The 18,689-nt window shown below is 41.7% G+C and overlaps 1 protein-coding gene across 1 annotated transcript; it reads right to left on the bottom strand.

Annotated features, from left to right (window-relative positions):
• Positions 1-892: 892 nt before the first annotated feature.
• On the bottom strand, positions 893-2,583 carry LOC141826740 (indole-3-pyruvate monooxygenase YUCCA2-like). The gene is made up of 4 exons (XM_074714030.1): positions 1,852-2,583; positions 1,514-1,762; positions 1,155-1,280; positions 893-1,048 (listed from the first exon to the last, which is right to left on the bottom strand). The coding sequence occupies exons 1-4, from the start codon at positions 2,581-2,583 to the stop codon at positions 893-895; spliced, it is 1,263 nt and encodes a 420-aa protein (XP_074570131.1).
• Positions 2,584-18,689: the final 16,106 nt, after the last annotated feature.

The raw sequence follows: 18,689 nt of genomic DNA, 5'->3' as shown, positions 1-18,689 counted from the left end.
CATGCATGAAGTATTAATTCGACATGTTTACGACCTCATGATTGCCCTTTTGAGTGGGAGGAAATATAATGAATAAATCATGAGACGATCGCTGTCTAAGTTTGCCTCTTTGAGTTCTTACTTGGCGATCAGTCAGTCGGCTTAGCTTGTGCGTGCAGTCGAAATGGTTCAAGGAATTGAAGGTGTGAAAGAAGAGGATAAAGCCGTGCCTAAAACTTTAATGGTTCACACATTTGATTTAATTAATCATGTGGATTCTGCAGTTTTGTCAACGATAAAGATAATTAATAAGGATCGAATTCAGCCTCGTGTTCCACAAGATTGAATATCATCTGCACTGACACTGGATCTTCATGTCAGGACCAGAGCTTCCCTCACCTTTACACATTCTCTTTGTCAATCCCATTTATTAATTATTATCTTATCAAATTAATTGTATTATTGTGTTAACTCGTTTGGTTTTTATTGCATAATAACATCTTCTTTTTTTTCCAAATCGGTTAAACCAAGCCGAAGTACGATGAGAGAAAGAAAACAGATTAATTAAGAAATACTAACTTAAGGCATTCTATTTAATTAACCAATCCTTTACCAGACAAAAAACAGTCATAATAATGACTAGCTAGCTAATATTTACAGTTAATTAAAAACACACACAAAAAGAGAGGAGAGGAAAAACACATTTTCCACGCAAACTGGTACGTCACTAGCTAATCTAAACTCACTCAATCCAAGTGACTTTCACTTAATGAAACGGAAAGAAAGATCCCTGCCACAAAATTTATACGTAACTTGTAACACAAACCTCAATTTTCTTTTCCTTTTCCTCCATCTTTTGTTACCTAAGGTTAGAATTACTGTATCAAAATGCAATCGAACATGTGAATTAAGGTCACTTTATCTTCTCCAATTCAGACTTCCAGCGTTCCTCAATATCTCCAGCAATCCTGTTTGCATCCAGAGAGGTGCCCAAAAGCCCCCGTTTGCTGAATCCGACAGCGTAAAGCCCTCTCGTCCCCTTCCACCCACTGCCCAACTCATCTTTCTCCTGCATGCCACGCCATTAATTAATTATCACAGTGGATCGTCAGTATCTGGAAATTAATCATCAGAACAGAAACGCATGCAACTTAAATCGAGCTAGTACTGCGTACCTTTAGCCAACACGGTACGTTGCTTTTATAACCTGTCGCTAAGATTACCGCATCGAATTCCTCAGTCGTACCGTCGACGAACTCGGCCCCGTGTTTCATCAGCTTCTTTATGCCAGCTGGCCTCACCTGCATTAATCAATGATTTTTCTCGATTAAAATGCATATGTAGATCGTCGAGTTAACAACAGGCACTGTAGAGTGTACTGCTCCCTGATTTGCGACGCAATTTACTGTGTTTAAGTTAATACCTACACCAGTCACGCCGGCAAATTCAGCGTTCACGACATAAAAGCGCCGGAAATTGGCTTCGCCCAGCTTAATTCAGTCATCTTTAATTTAGTATATATCGTATACTATACCTTTATGTGTTTGGATTTGATGAGGACGAGCGTGCCAACGTCGAGGACAGGGGTCTTGCCGGAGAGAGACTTGAGGCGAAGGGGGCCGAGCTGCGGCCGTCTCAGGCCAAACTTGGCTGTGTTCCCGAGCATGAGCCGAGCGAGGAGCAGCAACAATCCGTCCACCATCCACAAAGGAAGCCACTTGATAAGCCACATGGACAGCCCGAAAGTGGAGCGACCGAGCATTTCCCGGGGCAAGACGTGCACCTGCACGTACAATGCCATGCGAACTGATGTTCATGCAATAATTTAGGAGGAAAGTATAATTAATTAATGGTCATCAATGGCTCACTCACCGACTCTCTTACGACGATGGTAGGGTTGGCGTTGTGGTTGCAGAGGTCCAAGCACACCTCCATGCCCGAGTTGCCGCACCCCACGACGAGCACTCTCTTGCCGCGGAACGCGTCCCCGCTCTTGTACGCGCTGGTGTGCACGATGGGCCCACCGAAGTCCGCCCTTCCTTCCAACGCCGGCACCACCGCCTCCGCGTTCTCCCCAGTCGCCGCCACCAGCCACCGGCACAAGTACTCCCGCCTCTCCGCCGCTCCCTTCGTCGTGCGCACCCGCCAGAAGCCCAGCACCTGGTCGTAGTCGGCGGCGACCACCGTCTCGTTGAAGTGCGGCCGGACGCCGTGCTCCCGAGCGTAGGCCTCGAGGTAGGCCACGAACTGATGCTTGGTCGGGTAGGTGGGGAACCAGGAGGGGAAGGGCGTCAGGGGCAGCTCGCAATGCTTCTTGGGCAGGTGGAGTCGGAGGCGGTCGTATGTTTTGAGCTGCCACAGCGAGGCGATGCAGTGGGCTCGCTCCAGGACCACGCTCGGGATGCCCTTCGCATTTAGACAAGCGGCCACGGCCAGCCCCGACGGCCCGCCGCCGACGATGATCGGCCCCGGGACGAATAATGGCTCCTTCCAGGAAGTACAGAGACCCTGCAGCGATCCAGAGTCCTCCGAATCACGCAAATTTGTATGAAACAATGGATCGTGCAATTTCTTGCATTCAGCCTCCCTCCAATATCCATCCATGCATGAACGATCCTATCAAGCTCTGGTCTTTCCGAAGGTTGACGATTGAATACGCTACAAAGTAACTTCCAAAACAACTTATGCTTTTTATGGTCCTCTCTAGATTCACTCGATCGAGATTACATGAAAGCAGGCAACCTGAAAAGGAAGAGGAGGAGAGGAGGAACTGGTCATGAAGAGTAAGCGTTGTTGCTGAATCTGAACATATAGGTGCGTGGGATATCTTTTAATTACTTCTCATGAACTTCGTATGTTCGATCTGATTAATTTGCTTAAATTTAAGTTAGGAATTATGGCATGATTTAATATGCCATTCATACTGTTAGTTTAAGCATTAAACAACTAGAAATCATAGTATCTATGCATATGCTGGTTTAAAGTGCTGCCATGTGAATATTCGATGGAATCATATACATATGGTTACTCTAGTGTCACTTTCTCGTCGAGTCAGTGGATACACGTTTAACTCCATACAAAAATGAATTGTCGCTTTCACCCCTTGATTGAGCTTTGATTGAGGTGGGATCGTAAATTCACACTTCCATAGGGAAAATGGAGAAGACCTATTGTAATTAGGGATAATAATTTTCTTCAATTTTCATAGAGGATTCTATATTCCACTAGCAGGTATTGAGAGATTTTTTAAATTATTTAATTAGATAATTAAATATGAATATTTTTTTCAATTTTCATAAAGGATTCTACATTCCACTCGGAGGGTATAGAGAGATTTTTTAAATTATTTAATTAGATAATCAAATATGAATATTCGAGTAATCAAGTATGAAAGTGGATCTAATAGAATTCTACTTATAATACCGATTAGATTATATCACTACAAAAATATTATAGAATAGTGACGGAATTAGTGATAGAATTTTTTCCGTCGTTAAATTTAGCGACAGATAAATTAAATCCGTCGTTAAATAAAAATTAGCGATCAAAATTTATTCTCCGTCGCTATTTAGCGGAGAAATAACGACGAAAATAAATATCCGTCGCTAAAGTCGCGATTTACGATTCCCTAACCTCTCTTTTCTCCACGCGCGCGTGTTCTTCTTCGGCGACACCTCTTCCCTTCTCTCGGCGATCTCTTCTCCCGGCGGGCTTTCTTGTCCCGGCGATAGTTCTGGCCTTGTCTCCTCCCGACGGTGAGGCTATTTCCATCGATCTCCTCCGGTGAGCTGCTTTCTCCTCTCTCGGCTTTCTCTCGGTGAGCTGCTTTCTCTCCAGCTTCTCTCCTACCGGCAGCGAGCTCCACTTGACTTCCTCTCGGCTAGCTTTCTCTCCGGCCTTCTCTCTACTATAACAAATGTGACTTTCCACAGCACGTCATTAACGACGCACAATTATAGCGTGCTGTTAATAGTGATTTTTACGGCGCACCTAATATGTGCGCTGCGGATAATATATTATATTTTATATTTAACAGCGCGTGTATAACTGTGCGCTGCGAATAATATTTTTTTACAGCGTGTAAAAATTATACGTGTTAAAAGAGGGTTAAAAAAATAATATTAACAGCCCACATGGATAATACGCTATTAAAAAAAATATTAAAAATCCTATTTTACTAAAAGACTACTATTCGCTCCCGTCCTTAGGTTTTTTTCGCTCCCGATCGAGTCGCGACCGCGTCTCTTCTTTGCGAGATTCCCCCTCCGACACCGATCTCTCGCGCTCGCGCTCGCGCTCGCGCGCTCGGCCGACCCCCTTCGCGAGATTCCCCCTTCGCGAGAATCATAAAGTTACCTCCTTTCTTGCTTCATGGATCTGTGGATGTTGTTTCTCTGGTGGGAATGGCTCCGTCGGGCAAAAGTTGTTCCCTTTTAAACCCTATCCGGCATTTTAGGGCTAGCAGTTCTGAACTCATTTGGGCAAGTGGGATTAAGAGTCTCATTGCGATTTTCTAGCAGAATGCTGTTTGTTATCTGAGCTAATTTTGGTTTTGCTCGTGCAGTTCGAATGGAGGAAAGTGATCAGAGGGGAGGGGAAGATGCTGAGAAGGGCAAGCATGATTTGGAGATTGTGATGGTGGATCATCACTATCCTGAGCCCTTGGCTAAGTATGAGGATGTCATTGCCGATTCAAAATTGTTTGTCGAAACACTTGAGGATTTTCACTCCAGAGTTGGGACAAAGTTAAGGTGTGACTAACTCCCATCCTTTTTGCTGTGTTTACTTGAAGGAGGTTACTAGGAGGGAAATGAAACAGGAATATGTTTGCTCAATTTATTAAATGCTTAAACTTCATGTGTAGGTGGAAATAGATTAGAGGAATTGTCATCTTGTATATTTCCTTCCAAATAAACAAGCAAAGTTTGAGTTTCATTGTTTTCCTTTCTGTTTGTGTTCCTCCTTTTGTTCAGGTAAACATAGTATTTATCCGTAAATTTAACTATTAGACTATTTACTTGTGCACGAAAGACCTTTTTTCGAATGTCTGTTCCTTGAATTCTGTATCAGGGCAATATTTATTGTATTAGAGCAAGTCTATCAGTCTTTAACCAGTTATGAATCACCTTTACTAAGCCTTTACGATTCGATGCAATGATAAGGAATGTAAAATTTACTACTAAGAAGCCAAATAGAGTTATGATTCGAAGGTTTTAAATTAGGAAGCTATAAGTTTTATGATTCAAAGAGTTGTAAAATTTTACTTAGGTTTTAGTCATAGCACCCAAAGCTTCTTCTTCACTTAAATTTGAAGAGCCATCAACTGTCATGTAAACTAACTCCGAAGGGTGTTATATTGACTCGGTTCCCATATGGAGCATATCTGCTACCCAAATGGCAACCAACATCATTTTTCACAGCAATTCTTCACAATAAGGGGCATTTAATTGAGCCACAAGACTCAACCTTAGAAAAGCACCCTAATAACTTTACCCCTTCAAAAGAACTTGCTGCATACTACTGACCACAGCTTATGCTCATGAATTAAAACTGATTATACGAACCTAAGATAAGAACATAATAAGATAAACATGCAACCAATAGATAAACCCGATAAACATAATAAGAACATTTTGCCAATCAACAAAAATATTAAGACTTCTATTTGGATATGTCCCTTTGTAGTTATTTACTAGTCTAAAGCTCATCAACCTAGAGACTGGATTTTCTTATCTACTAATTGCTACCAAATTGAGAGTTCCATTGAGCACATATGAGAGATATAGACTTGGTTGTAATGATTGTTCTAACCCCACTTTGTGATTCTAAGAATGAAATTATATGGAGTGTAAATTGAGAGTTCCATTGAGCATTATGGTAAGTGTTATTATTTATCAACAATTATGAATCCAAAATTTCTATACATGTGCTTATATATTATTATTTATTTCTAACAATTTTTATATATTTATATATGTCAAATACTTAAGGTCCTGCAGATACAACAATTACAAGGTCACAAGTTTGGATTGAAGGTCACAAGAAGAAAAATGGGGAACCTATTAGTCAAGCTATTGGAGATAAAATAGTAATAAGAGTTTTCATACCTATGCTAGCACTAGTAATCAAAATTTTTTATTTTACAATATTTGTATATTGCTATTTGCAGAAAGAAATAGAAGAATGCCCACCCGAAGCTTTAAACACAACTAACATTGCCGATAATGCAATTAGTCGTGTATTTGGCAAGGAATCTCGAGGTAGAGTGCGTGGAATGGGCTTTGGAGTTAAACCATCAAAAGTCAGAGCTTTTGTGGAAAAAAAAATCAACTGTTAAGCATCTTGAAAGTATAGTGCATAATCTTCAAGAAGAAATGCAAGAAATGAGGTCCTACTTTCAAACTATAAAGTTACAAAACGAAAAGGAACAGGTTAGTAATGTGGCTATTTTTATTATAGAATTATATTGTATTTCTTCTGATGAATTGCTGATTGGTATTTCTGTTTTAAATGCATGATTGGTATTTATGGAATCTGATTGGTGTTTATGTTTTTTTCCCAACTTAGGTATTTATGGAATCTGATTGGTATTGTGTAGTTACGGAACAATCTGATCAATTCTATTGTTATATACATGTATATTTTATCATACTACATTTGATATTATAAGATAATCTTATTGTGTATTAGACTAACAATAACTAATTTGTTTGTCAAATTAGGTTGCTAGTGGTGGCATTGGAAGCGGTGTTGGAAATTATATTAGTGGCGATAACAATATTGCAGTTCAGGTAACTATCTTAACACAATATTATACTTTCATTTATTATTTATAGCATGTTCTATTATAAAATTTTTTTAATAATTAATTATTTTTTATTGTGATATAGTCAAAACTAAAGAAGATGACTGCTGGAGATATCAGTGTTAATGCTAAATGTAAGCTGCTTCATTGGTCTGTTGATGGAGCTGTTGCAGAAGGTCGAATTGCATCTACGGATCCAAAAGCAAAAGTACATCACGTTCCTCTTGGTGGATCTTGAGGATGCAATAGGAAGCATAGTAGCTTGGGCATCAATGTTTATAGTTTTGTCTGACTGATTTGGACGAATCCATATACTGTTTGTAGTAAAGATGAACATGAACTTGGATTATTTTGTCTAACTAAATGTAGATGATTATCTTTGATATATTTGGGCTCTGATTTTATAATTGTGAATGTGATGTTATCTGATATGTGTATGTTGGATTATAAATGTTAGAACTTTGAGCAGGTTATAATTATTTATATTTGTATTATATATTTGTGTATATAGTAGGTATATTATATTTTAAAAATATAATTATCCACAGCGCGCGGGCTGCGCGCTGCGGAAAGGTGCATCCGCAGCACGCGGGCCGTGCGCTGCGGAATGGTGCATCTTTCCGCAGCGCGCGGCCCGCGTGCTGCGGATGCACCTTTCCGCAGTGCGCGGCCCGCGTGCTGCGGATGCACCTTTCCGCAGCGCGCAGCCCGCGCGCTGCGGATGTATTAGAAGTTTTAACAGCTTAGAGTTATGCAGCACGCGATGTGCGCTGCGGATAGCTAAATTGCGCGCTGCGAAAAGTCAAATTTATTGATATTTTATGATGTTTATTTAATGATTAATTCATTAGATGGGATGTATATAATATAATTGATCAATGTTGATTAGATTGGGCAATACAAATGATGAGTGAAAACATAGTTGTCACTTGATTTTGTATACCAACTCAGATTTGCATTGAGTCAATTAAAAATTACATACATATGATTTATACTGAATAACTAATAATGTGTTTATTTATAATAGATCATGACTACTAAAAACATCATAGCTGAACTCAACAAAGGAGAAAAATTAAATGGTGAAAATTACAAAATATGACATCTCAAGATACGATATGTACTTGAGGAACAAGAAGTTCTAGAAACTATATCAATCAGGTTATGGAAGAACTTGTTGATGGTCCAACAGCACAGCATAGACGTGATATTGAAGTCTATAAAACATGAAAGAAAAAAGACTCTACTGCTAAGGGTATATTGATAAGTTCAATGGTAGATGACCTGGTTTTTTAGTATGAATCATTACCCTCTGCTCATGCTATCTGGGTTGCCCTTAGAGAAAAATATAGTGGAGTAAGCCTGAGTAACTTCGACAACTAACAATTAAATTTGACAGTTACAAGAAACACCCGAATATATCCATGGCCCAACATCTGAGGGAAATGGCCAATACGATTCGGGAGTTAAAGACTGCTGGTCATGAGTTGACTGATGAACAACAGGTTCAGGCAGTAATCCGTTCCCTTCCTGAATCTTGGGAGACAATGAAACAGAATCTTACACATAGTGAAAGTATTAAGACTTTTTCTGATGTCTCACGCCATGTTGAATTAGAGCGGAGAGAATTGAATCCGCAAGGATCTCTGGACAAGCTTTTGTAGCTGAAGGTTCTATTAGAACGTTTGGATATAAAAACAAGAAAAAATGGTTCAAGAAGGGAAAAGGAAAAGAAACTGGTGCTGGGCTGGACCCAAACAAGAAACAATTCAAAGGAAATAAACATGGAAAGAAACCGAAAAGAAAATTGATTTGCTATAAATATGGCAAGAAGGGTCACTTTGCTCGGGAATGTACTGAGTCAAAGAAGGTATATCCATGTTCATTTTCTATTCATGAGCATAATGTTGCTAGTATAGTGTTGTTAACTGATTCTTATCCTTTGTGGATTATAGATTCGAGAGCAACAAACCATGTAGCACGTGAGCGAGCTACATTCGTAGAGTACCGTTGAGTACCAGCTGGCCACAAATGAATATATGTAGGAAACAATGCAAGGATTGAGGTCAAAGGAGTTGGCTCTTGCAAACTCAACCTACGTGGTGGACATACGTTGCTTCTACATGATGTCCTTTATGCACCTGATATTAGACAGAATTTAGTTTCTGTTAATTGTCTTCTTGGATTAGGTTATTGTATTAGTTTTTACAGCCGGTGTATGGAACTTCGAATTAACTCTGTGTTAATAGGTTATGATTTTTTTAACAAATGATTTTATGGTTCTTGATGTAGAACCGAATTCTAATTATGGAATTGATGGTAATTTTTCAAACATTGCTCTTACTAGTGATGCTGATATTAATGATGAAGTTTAACATGCTAGACTAGGACATATTGGACAAGAATGAATGAATAGATTAGCTAAAGAGGGTCCGTTAGGCACTCATGCTAAGATAAACTTGTCTGTGTGTGAGCATTGTCTTACTGGAAAATCAACTAGAAAATCATTTGATAAGGCTATTAGAGCTGAATCACCATTGCAATTAATTTATTCGGATATTGGTGGTCCAATGAATGTGAAGGCTAGACATAGAGCTTTCTATTTCATTACATTTATTGATGACTTCACACGTTTTGGTCATGTGTATTTGATTTTTCATAAATATGAAGCATTGGATTGCTTCAAACGTTATATGAACGAAGTTGAGAATCAACTGGATCGTAAGGTTAAAACCTTATGCACTGACCGTGGAGGTGAGTATTTGTCTGATCAGTTCAAGACAATATGTAATGATAAAAGAATTATTAGACAGCTAACAATCCCAGGAACTCCACAACAAAATGGGATTGCTGAAAGAAGAAATCGAACTCTTCTAGATATGGTTAGGTCTATGATGGCTCAAGCTAATTTGCCAATTTCTTATTGGGGAGATGCATTATTAGTAGAAATCTATATACTTAACCGAGTGCCTTCTAAATCTGTTCCTTCTACACCTTATGAATGCTGGATAGACAGAAAATCAGATTTAAGTAATTTGAGACCTTGGCGGTCAGCTGCCTATGTTCATGATCGTACTCACAAATATGGAAAACTAGGACCTAGGGGTATGAAGTGTATCTTTATAAGGTATTCTAAAATCTCTAACACTACAAAAACATAGATTTTTAGGGACGAAATTTTTTTGTCGCAAATTTACAACAAATTCTGCGACGAAACCATTTTTCCTTGCTAATTAGCAACGACATTTGCAACAAATCAAGATTTGTTGCTACATTAGCAACAAATTAATTTCATCGCCAATTTCATTGGAAAAATAAAATTCGTTGTCAAATTCATCGTAAATTGGTGATGAAACAATAAATCATCGCAAAACCGCGGAGTAAATTCAAAATCACGGACATTTGGCGATGAACATCCTGTTCGTCGCAAAATCGGCGACGAACTGGCTCGTTCGTCGCCAAAATCAGCGACAAAGGCAGCTTTCATCGGCAAAATCGGTGACGAACAGCGTGTTCGTCACAAAATCTGCGACAAACAACGCTTTCGTCGCCGATTTTGGCGACAAATAGCATGTTCAACGTCGATTTTGACGACGAACAGGCTATTCGTCGCCAATCGACGACGAATTTGGTGACGAAATTGTTTCATCGCCAAATTCTTTAATGATCCCTAAATCTGCACATCTTCTTCCTCCATCGCTTTCCACGCCAAATCGCTACCTCCGCCGCTTTCAACCATGGCAAACAGCCAAATCTCATCTTTTCTGACCGGATCTTTGCCCGTCATGTGTGGTAAGCTTCTTCATTCCTCCTCTTCCTTATTTTTCATTCGCGTTTTGTTTGCTTTTGGCCATCGGACAGCTGTAGGGGCCATCGCCGCCGTCGGCCGGCCGCTGGCCGGTCCCTGCCTGCCGCTGGTCGGCACTAGGCCGCAGCCCGCGCTGGGCGTGCCTGTGCGGTTGCTGCGCGCGGACGCTGGTGCCCACGCCGTTGTTGGCCACTGGCCACGTGGTTGCTGGCGGCTGGCCGGCACTGGGCGGCGCTGGCCGACGCAGGGCGGCGCTGGCCAGCGTTGCATGGCGGCGCTGGCCGGCGGTGGGCCTGATTAGCTATATTTTTTCAAACATCCCCTCATATCCTTGTTCCTCTGTTATTGAATTTTCTCAAGCTATGGATCATGTTGCTCTACTCCAACGATTGAAACAATTGACCCAAGAGAAGGAAGAGGCTGAGCAAGAAGCTAGAACTTGGGCTCAGAGGGCTGCCCATTTTCGTGGTGAGTCCTTCGCGCGTGAACAAGAGCGCAATGTGGCAAACAAACGAATCTGGCTGTTGGAACAAGAATTGACCAGAGCTACCAGCAATGCACAAAGATTGGAGCGGGAAATTGCGGAGACACATAGTCACACCCATCAGCTTCAACAAAACATGGCTGAGGGCACGATGGGAGCGCGGCAAGCTGATGAGATGCTTAGCGAGTGGGAGGTGGAACAGAGCCTGAGGCGAGTATGTCAATTCCGAGCTTCACCGCCCCCATCATCTTCAAGTAGCTGGCGGGGTCAGGATGACCCGGATGAGTGACTTGATTACAAAGATGAGTCACTTGATTGCAAAAGAAAACAAGACTTGATCTTGCTTATATCAATACTTTTATGGATTTTCGGGATTGTTATGACTGTTGGTTGGACTTATATATAGACATGGATTGTATGAGTTGGATGGATTATATATTATGCATGTAATGGATTGTGGATGTTGTTATGAATCTTTGTATGTTATTGATATTTGGATGTAATCAATGGAGGTTATTGATTGATTTGTATTGGTGTATTTTGGATTGGATGTGATTGTTTGATGACAGGTCATATGTATTTATGAATCAAACTGATTGGATCGATATTTTTTTGTATATATGAGATAATCATCCAAAAAACATAAAAGGGAATTTTTTTTATTTTGTGATGAAGTTTGCGATGAAAAATGGTTTCGTCGTAAAATCCACGATGAAAAAACTATTCGTCGCCAATTTGGCGACGAAAATCATGTTTCATCGCCAAATTGATGACGAACCGTCCGTTCGTCGCTAATTTGGTGACGAACCGTCTGTTCGTCACTAATTTAGCGACGAACTGAGTCTTCATCGCCAAATTGGCGACGAACTTGGCGACGAAAAGCTTTCGTCGCTAAATTTCACTTAACCTAACTCCCCTTTACCCTTTCTTTTCTCTCCCGATCGAAACAACCGCCGCCGCCCCTCTTTCTCGCTATTTTCTCTCGCGAACCAGCCGCCTCTCCCTTTCTCTCGCGAACCACCCGCCAACGTGTTAGGAAGTATACTGAAAAGACTTGTCTTTTGTATATAAAAAGACATTTATGAAATAAGAAATCATGTTTTGGTCAAATGATTGCAATAGTGTATTTTGCAATAAAGTCCTCTTAATTCACATTGTAGATAACTTGGTGTCTGTGAGACACAGAAGACCATGATTATCAGTCCCTTGTGAATTATAAACTAAGGCTCACAACCAAGATGGCGTTGGACAACCCATCGGGAACGGTTGTAGTGTAATTCGGTGACTGTCTGTCTTGACTGTAGAATTACACTAGTGCACTTTGTGTGTATTGAGTAGGACCATTGAGGTTGTTCGATTTACTCTGACTCACAAATTGAACAAGACCTCTGTTATTATAAATTATGCACTCTTAATCCCGATGTAATAAATGGGCACCTATAGGTAGTAATTATTGCTTTGATTTACCAAAGGGTGAGATCTTTCCGTCAGATCAATTATTCTCGGTAAGTTGGGTGATGTTACTATCTATACGGTGTGCCATTAATTATAGAAGGAATCCGTGTCCCAGTAGGGCTGATGATGTCCCCTTGGAGAGCTCATAAGGATTGTCAAGTCAAATCTTGCAAGTGGACTTGGTCCGGCTGACAATAAGGTTGAGTGGTACTATTCAAGGTCTTAGATGTCGATTATTGAGTTGTCAGTGAACTCAGATAATTGACGGACATACGATATCTTAAACACGGGGAGCAATGCATAAAATAATAAGAAGGAACCCATAATGTAATTTGGGGATTGGATTGGTAGTGCAACAATGATCCTCTAGTGGAATGGATCGTTGTTGATGGATGTAGGTGTGTATTCGGGGTTGAATACGGGATCCGAAACCCATCAGAAGGCCAGATCCAATACCTCCTCGAGGTCCCCGCTGTAGCCTAAAGACATCTTCAAAAGGATGCAATCAAACGGATGAGATTAGTTCTCAGCCGTCGGATGAGATTTAATCTCGACCGTTGGATGAGATTAGTTCTCGACCGTAGGATGAGTTAATGGATGAGATCAGCTTGTATCCGTGGGATTAGATCAAGTTGCATCCATTGGATCGAAATAAATAAAGAGGAATAGAAGAGAATAGATTAGAACCGTTGGATGAGATTAAGTCGTCTCCGATGGACGAGATCTATCCGGTTCGGTTTTAATTCTCTTTGGAAGGAAGAACCGGTTCACGAGGTGAACCAGACATGGTTCATATGAACCCCACGCCCAAGAGAAGTATTCATGGCCATTGGATCGAAGAGATCAAGTTATATTAAAGGAGATTATATCGTAACCGTTAGATGAGATTAAGTTGCATCCGATGGATGAGATCTCTTCGGTTTAAGTTTTATTTCCTTTTAATATAGAATTAATTCATGGAATTAATTCATATATGGCCGGCCACTAATAGATAAGGTTGGAAATAATTATTTTAATTATTTCTGAAAAGATCTAACGGCTAGAAACCAAGCAAGCTAATCCAAGGGCCTAGATTTAAGATGTTTCTATAATTTGGAAATAATTCATGGAATTAATTCAAATTGGAATAATTCTTAAGAATTGGCAAAGGGTGCTTGGTCTTGGGCGTGAGGCTATAAAAGAAGAGGGGGTGGGCGGCAACAAGACAATTCATTCAAGAGAGGGGAAGTTATACCGAAACGATTTCGGATACCCTCCTCTTCTCTTCTCCTTGGTGCCGCCGGCCCTAGCTCTTCCCCTTCTCTTCTTCCTTCTTCTTCTTCTTCCACCGCCCCTTCTACTTCTTCTCTTGAGGTGGCCGAACCTCTTTGTCCAAGTGGTGGCCGGATCCTAGCAAAGGGAAGAGACAAGGTGAAGTTGCAGCGAGAAGAAGAGACAAGATCCAAGGTTCTTCATCCGGAGGTTGCAGTCCTTATTCCTGGAGGATCGTTGTCCACCCAACGTCCAGGAAGAAGAAAGGAATACAGCGGAAGGCAGCGAGGTCATCTTCGAGGTTCTGGTAAAATTTATATTTTTCCGCAGTTTTAATTTTACTAGAATTAGTAGTATACCGTAGATAATAATTTAGGAATCGGCGATCCTGAAGGATCAATTGATCTAGTCTTTTTGTAGACTTTGTCAATTGATCCAAGGCGGGATAAATTTTTGTTCTGTGGGGTTCTATGCTCTTCGGAGCGGATAGAATCCGGATCGCAGGACGGAGATCCAGATCGCCAACATCCGAGATGAGAGATGGACAGACAGCGGCACGAACCTTCCAAGCAAGTTGTAAGTAAAATTCTAGCACATTTAACTCTTGTTCTAGAAAATTTATAGTGGTTGTATATTACCAGGTGTTATCATGGCCCCTGGAAATCGTGGACGTGGTCGGCTACGGAGACGACCTGCTAGGTATGTGGATCCGGAGGTTCTCGAGGAGGATATGGTTCATCAGGAGCCTATCCATATTCCTTCAGCTGAGCAGAGTCCTCAAGTTCCGGAGATACCAGCTACTCGAGCTCCGGAGATACCTATACCGGATCCTGTATCGGTTGCAGCTAGTCAGACTGGATCTAGGAGCCGGATTTTAGTGCTGGCCAAGTCAGTAAAGGAACGGATGACTACATTCCATGGGGGATCTGACCCATGGCTTGCACGTTCATGGCTGGAGAACGTGATCGAGGTTTTCACATATATTACCTGCACTGAGGCAAAGCAGGTCGAGCTGGCTGTATTCCATCTCCGTGATCAGGCTGTCACGTGGTGGAAGACTCAGAGGACCATCCTTGGAGATCAAAGTTTATCCTGGTCATCGTTCAGAGAGGTCTTCGAAAAAGAATATTTTTCAGAGACCTTTTGTATGGATCAGTGTTAGAAATTTCTACAGCTTAAGCAGGGAGATCGTTCAGTGAATGAGTACCATACAGAATTCACGAAGCTTTCAGAGTTTTGTCCTCAGATGGTGGCACGGGATCGTGACCGCATGCAGCAGTTCATTCGAGGATTGGCGCCTTATATTCGTCTGAAGATGTCCTGTTGCATCGTCACCACTTACAGAGAGGCACTGGACCGAGCCAGCTTATTGAGTCGACCCAGAGGCAGGTGACTCAGGAGAGAGACACAGAGAAATCAAAGGGGCAGAGTTCACGAAGTTCTGGTCAGAAGAGGCCAGCTCAGAGTTCTGATACACAAGATTCTTCCGGCCAACAGAAAGACAAGCGACCTGCGGGACCTTCAAGTGGTAGCCAGAGGAAAGAAATTTCAGAGAGAAAATGTTTTCACTGTGGATCGGATAGTCATCGAGTTTCTGATTGCCCGTCAGATCAGTCTGTTTGCTATTATTGCAAACAACCTGGTCACATGATTGGTGACTGCCCTCGGAGAGCTCAGCTGGAGCGCACGGACACTTCTGCCTCTGGAGGATAATCTTCTCAGCCGGGACATCAGAGGGTACCATCGATATCTAGAGCACCTCAGCCGCAGAGATCTCTACCTACTACAGGACGGATGTATCATATCTAGGGGAGGGAGTATATGTTATTATCGGTAGATTCCCAGTCAGAGATCTGTTACGAGGCGACTCCAGTACAGCAGCAACCACCAGCAGCACAGACTTACAGTGTACCTCCTTATTACGTCCAGCAGCCGCCTTCGGTACCTCAGAGTCCGATTCCTACCGAGTGGAGGCCACCTATCTCTCAGCCAGCCGCACAGCCGTCCAGCACAGAGGTTGGTCGGGCGTATGCCATTACCCGAGATGAGGCTCAGCGGGCCGACGGATCGGTTTTTCGGGGTATGGTTTAGTTTATGTTATAATTGTTGATACCTTGATAGATACAAATAGTTTATATTCGTTCATGTCTAGATTATTTTTAGGAAGAGTTAGACAAATTTCGGTGATTAGGTCGTATAGTTGGCAGTCTCTTTACCTTCGGGTAAAGTGCTGACTACAGATCAGGAGATTAGGGGATGCCCATTGGATTTCGACGGTCATATCCTTACGGTATTTTGTATCGTAGTATGTAGATAATAAATTTGGGGACCAAATTTTTGTTAGTGGGGGAGAATGTAAAATACCGGAAGATTAGGGGTTTATTCGTAAATAAATTAACCTAATCTCTTTCTAGATTAATTAATAAAACCCTAAGTTATATAAAAGGGTTAATTGGTAGATGAGATTAGTTCATCAAATCCTAGGTTACTTAATAGAAATTAGGAATGGGTTTTGGTATATGGCTTAAGGGGTTTAAAATTTGACCCGACCCGTTAAGAGAGGGAATAAAATCGGTGCAGAAACCTATAGTAAACCTAAAATCGTGAGTTTTGCCTTCTCCCAACGCGCGCGCCGTTTCCTCTGTTCTCTCGGTCGCGAGCTCCTCTTCATCTTCGCCCGACGCCACCTCTCTTGCGTTGCCTCGCGCCGCCTCCCTCTCCAGCCGAAGCCATCGTCGCGGGCCGCCGACACCGCCGCTTCTCCTCTCCTCTATTTCTTCCTCATCGCGTCGACGTGGTTCTGTTCGCGCCGCCTTCCTCACCAACTGAAGCCACCGCCGCGGGCCGCCGCTTCTCCCCTCTTTTCCTCGCCGTTCCCCCATCGTGCGGCCGTCGCCACGCCCTTAGTTGCTGTCGCGGGACGCCGACGCCGCTTGCTGCTCCCGATCGCACAAGGGCGCCGTCGGATCGGAAAGGTAAGGGAAATTAGCTAGGGTTTTCTTGAGTTTAAATCTGAGTTGTTCCTGATTTTCAGAGTTGTTTGGAGTTGGTCAGCCGGTGGGAGTTCTTGGATCCGGCCGGCAGCAGCAAGAAGAAGAAGACCCGAAGTTTGATCAGGGCTCTATAGGGCTCAATCTAAGGTAAGGGTTCTAGATTTTGATTTAGGTGGCTTAGCCAAGGTTTTAGGTGGGATCCCTATACCTTGCAGTGCCATGTGATTTGATTTCCCTGTTTTGGAACAGAGCCGTGGGAGGGGGTGAAGCCATTGAAGATCAACCGTGAGCTAAGGCTTGATTGGGACCGATCTAGGGCAGCATTAGTTGATCTTCGAGGTAAGCTTGTTGAAATCCGGTTAAGCTTTCCCTAATTAGCAATGGATTGTAGCTTTGTTGGGTAGATCTATATAGATAACTTGGTTTTGTTTAGTTGATTAGCTATTTTGGATTGGGGTTAATATTAGTTACTGTTGGATTATTTGTGTTGTGTTGTGGAATCAAGTTGAAGGTTAATTAGGTTGAAACCCTATTTTGTGGGAATGGTGATTAGGTTGATCTACTTAGAATTTAAACACTATGATAAATTTAATAGGAAAGTATATTAAGTGTTGTATTAATGTTTGTTGCAGGGCCTTGACTTGACTGGTCCTATTATATTTGGAGTATAGTTCTAGGGGTTCTTTGTTGACGATCATCTGATCAGGTGGGTACCCTGTACTTGGTCAATACAGGAATTCCTTTTCTGTGCATGTATTGTTGCTTTTCTATCTATTCTGTTAATTATCCATGCTCTATAGATAGTATTTGGTTGATACCCTTGATGATCACTTCTTGATACCTGTTGTTTAATCTTATAATGATCTATTTGATATCATGCTGATACCTTTGTTTCAGTAGAATTTACCCAGTTGGTACTCATCCCATTCGTTGTTTCTTACCTGTTGTATGATCTCCATCTGATCTATTCCCGACTAGAATAATCTTAACCATGATATCATTGACCTATGTTGATCCCTGCTGATTCTTGTTGAGCATGCTAATTAAATTAGTTATTACATGTTGGGATGATCATCATGCATTCATAGTAGTTGTAGGTGTTGTTTGTTGTTGGATCTTACCTGCACCGTGTTGTGGTGCCACATAGGTAAGAGGTTGCACTACAGTTGGGTGCGATCAGGACTGGCTACATTGCCCTCCTGCCACACTGCCCCTCCTCACTTATCTTTAGTGGTCAGTTGTTGGAGTTTGCGCAGTATGTCCTGTTGTGCGCCTCATGTTCATTTCCGAGAGGAGTGGCTGGGGACGACGAGTGCAGACAGTGACTTGACTTGTTATTTTTGATTGCGATGGTTGATGCATATTACATGCATTTGTTGGTAGGTTATTACATAGCTTATTTTATTCATATGCATGTTAATTGTTGCATTTATTTGCTATGATTGTTGCACTTGTATGACATCACATACATGCTACATGTACCTGATTTTTAGACCGTTGCACAGATTGATCTTTTCATATCATCCTCGTTGATATACCATGCTTGATTCGTTGACACTCTTGATACCCTGTTGATACCTGCTACCATATATGTGTTATCTTGTTTCTTCTATACATGTCTATTCAGATTTGTATATTCTTGCTGTTCCTTATGATTATATTGCATGCACATTTCCTGTACCCACTGAGCATCTAATGCTCACTACCTAGACCCTGGGGTTACTTTGTTTTCTCCCCAGGTAACCGATAGGTACTTGGAGCTTGGAGTTTCGGTCGACTGCTGCTATCTCACTCGGAAGGTTTTCCTGTTAGTTGCATTTGGTCTGTCGTTGTCTCTAGTATATTCACTATTTCATGGATATGTCGTTATAGTTTGGATTTATTATGACTGTAGTGTGTTGGATTTATATTTGT

Source organism: Curcuma longa, chromosome 4 (genome assembly GCF_044706935.1).
Source record: "Curcuma longa cultivar G26 ecotype Majalengka, Jawa Barat chromosome 4, ITB_CL_G26_1.1, whole genome shotgun sequence".
In the NCBI taxonomy this organism is placed as follows: Eukaryota; Viridiplantae; Streptophyta; class Magnoliopsida; order Zingiberales; family Zingiberaceae; genus Curcuma; species Curcuma longa.
This window is presented reverse-complemented; position numbering and strand designations above follow the sequence as displayed.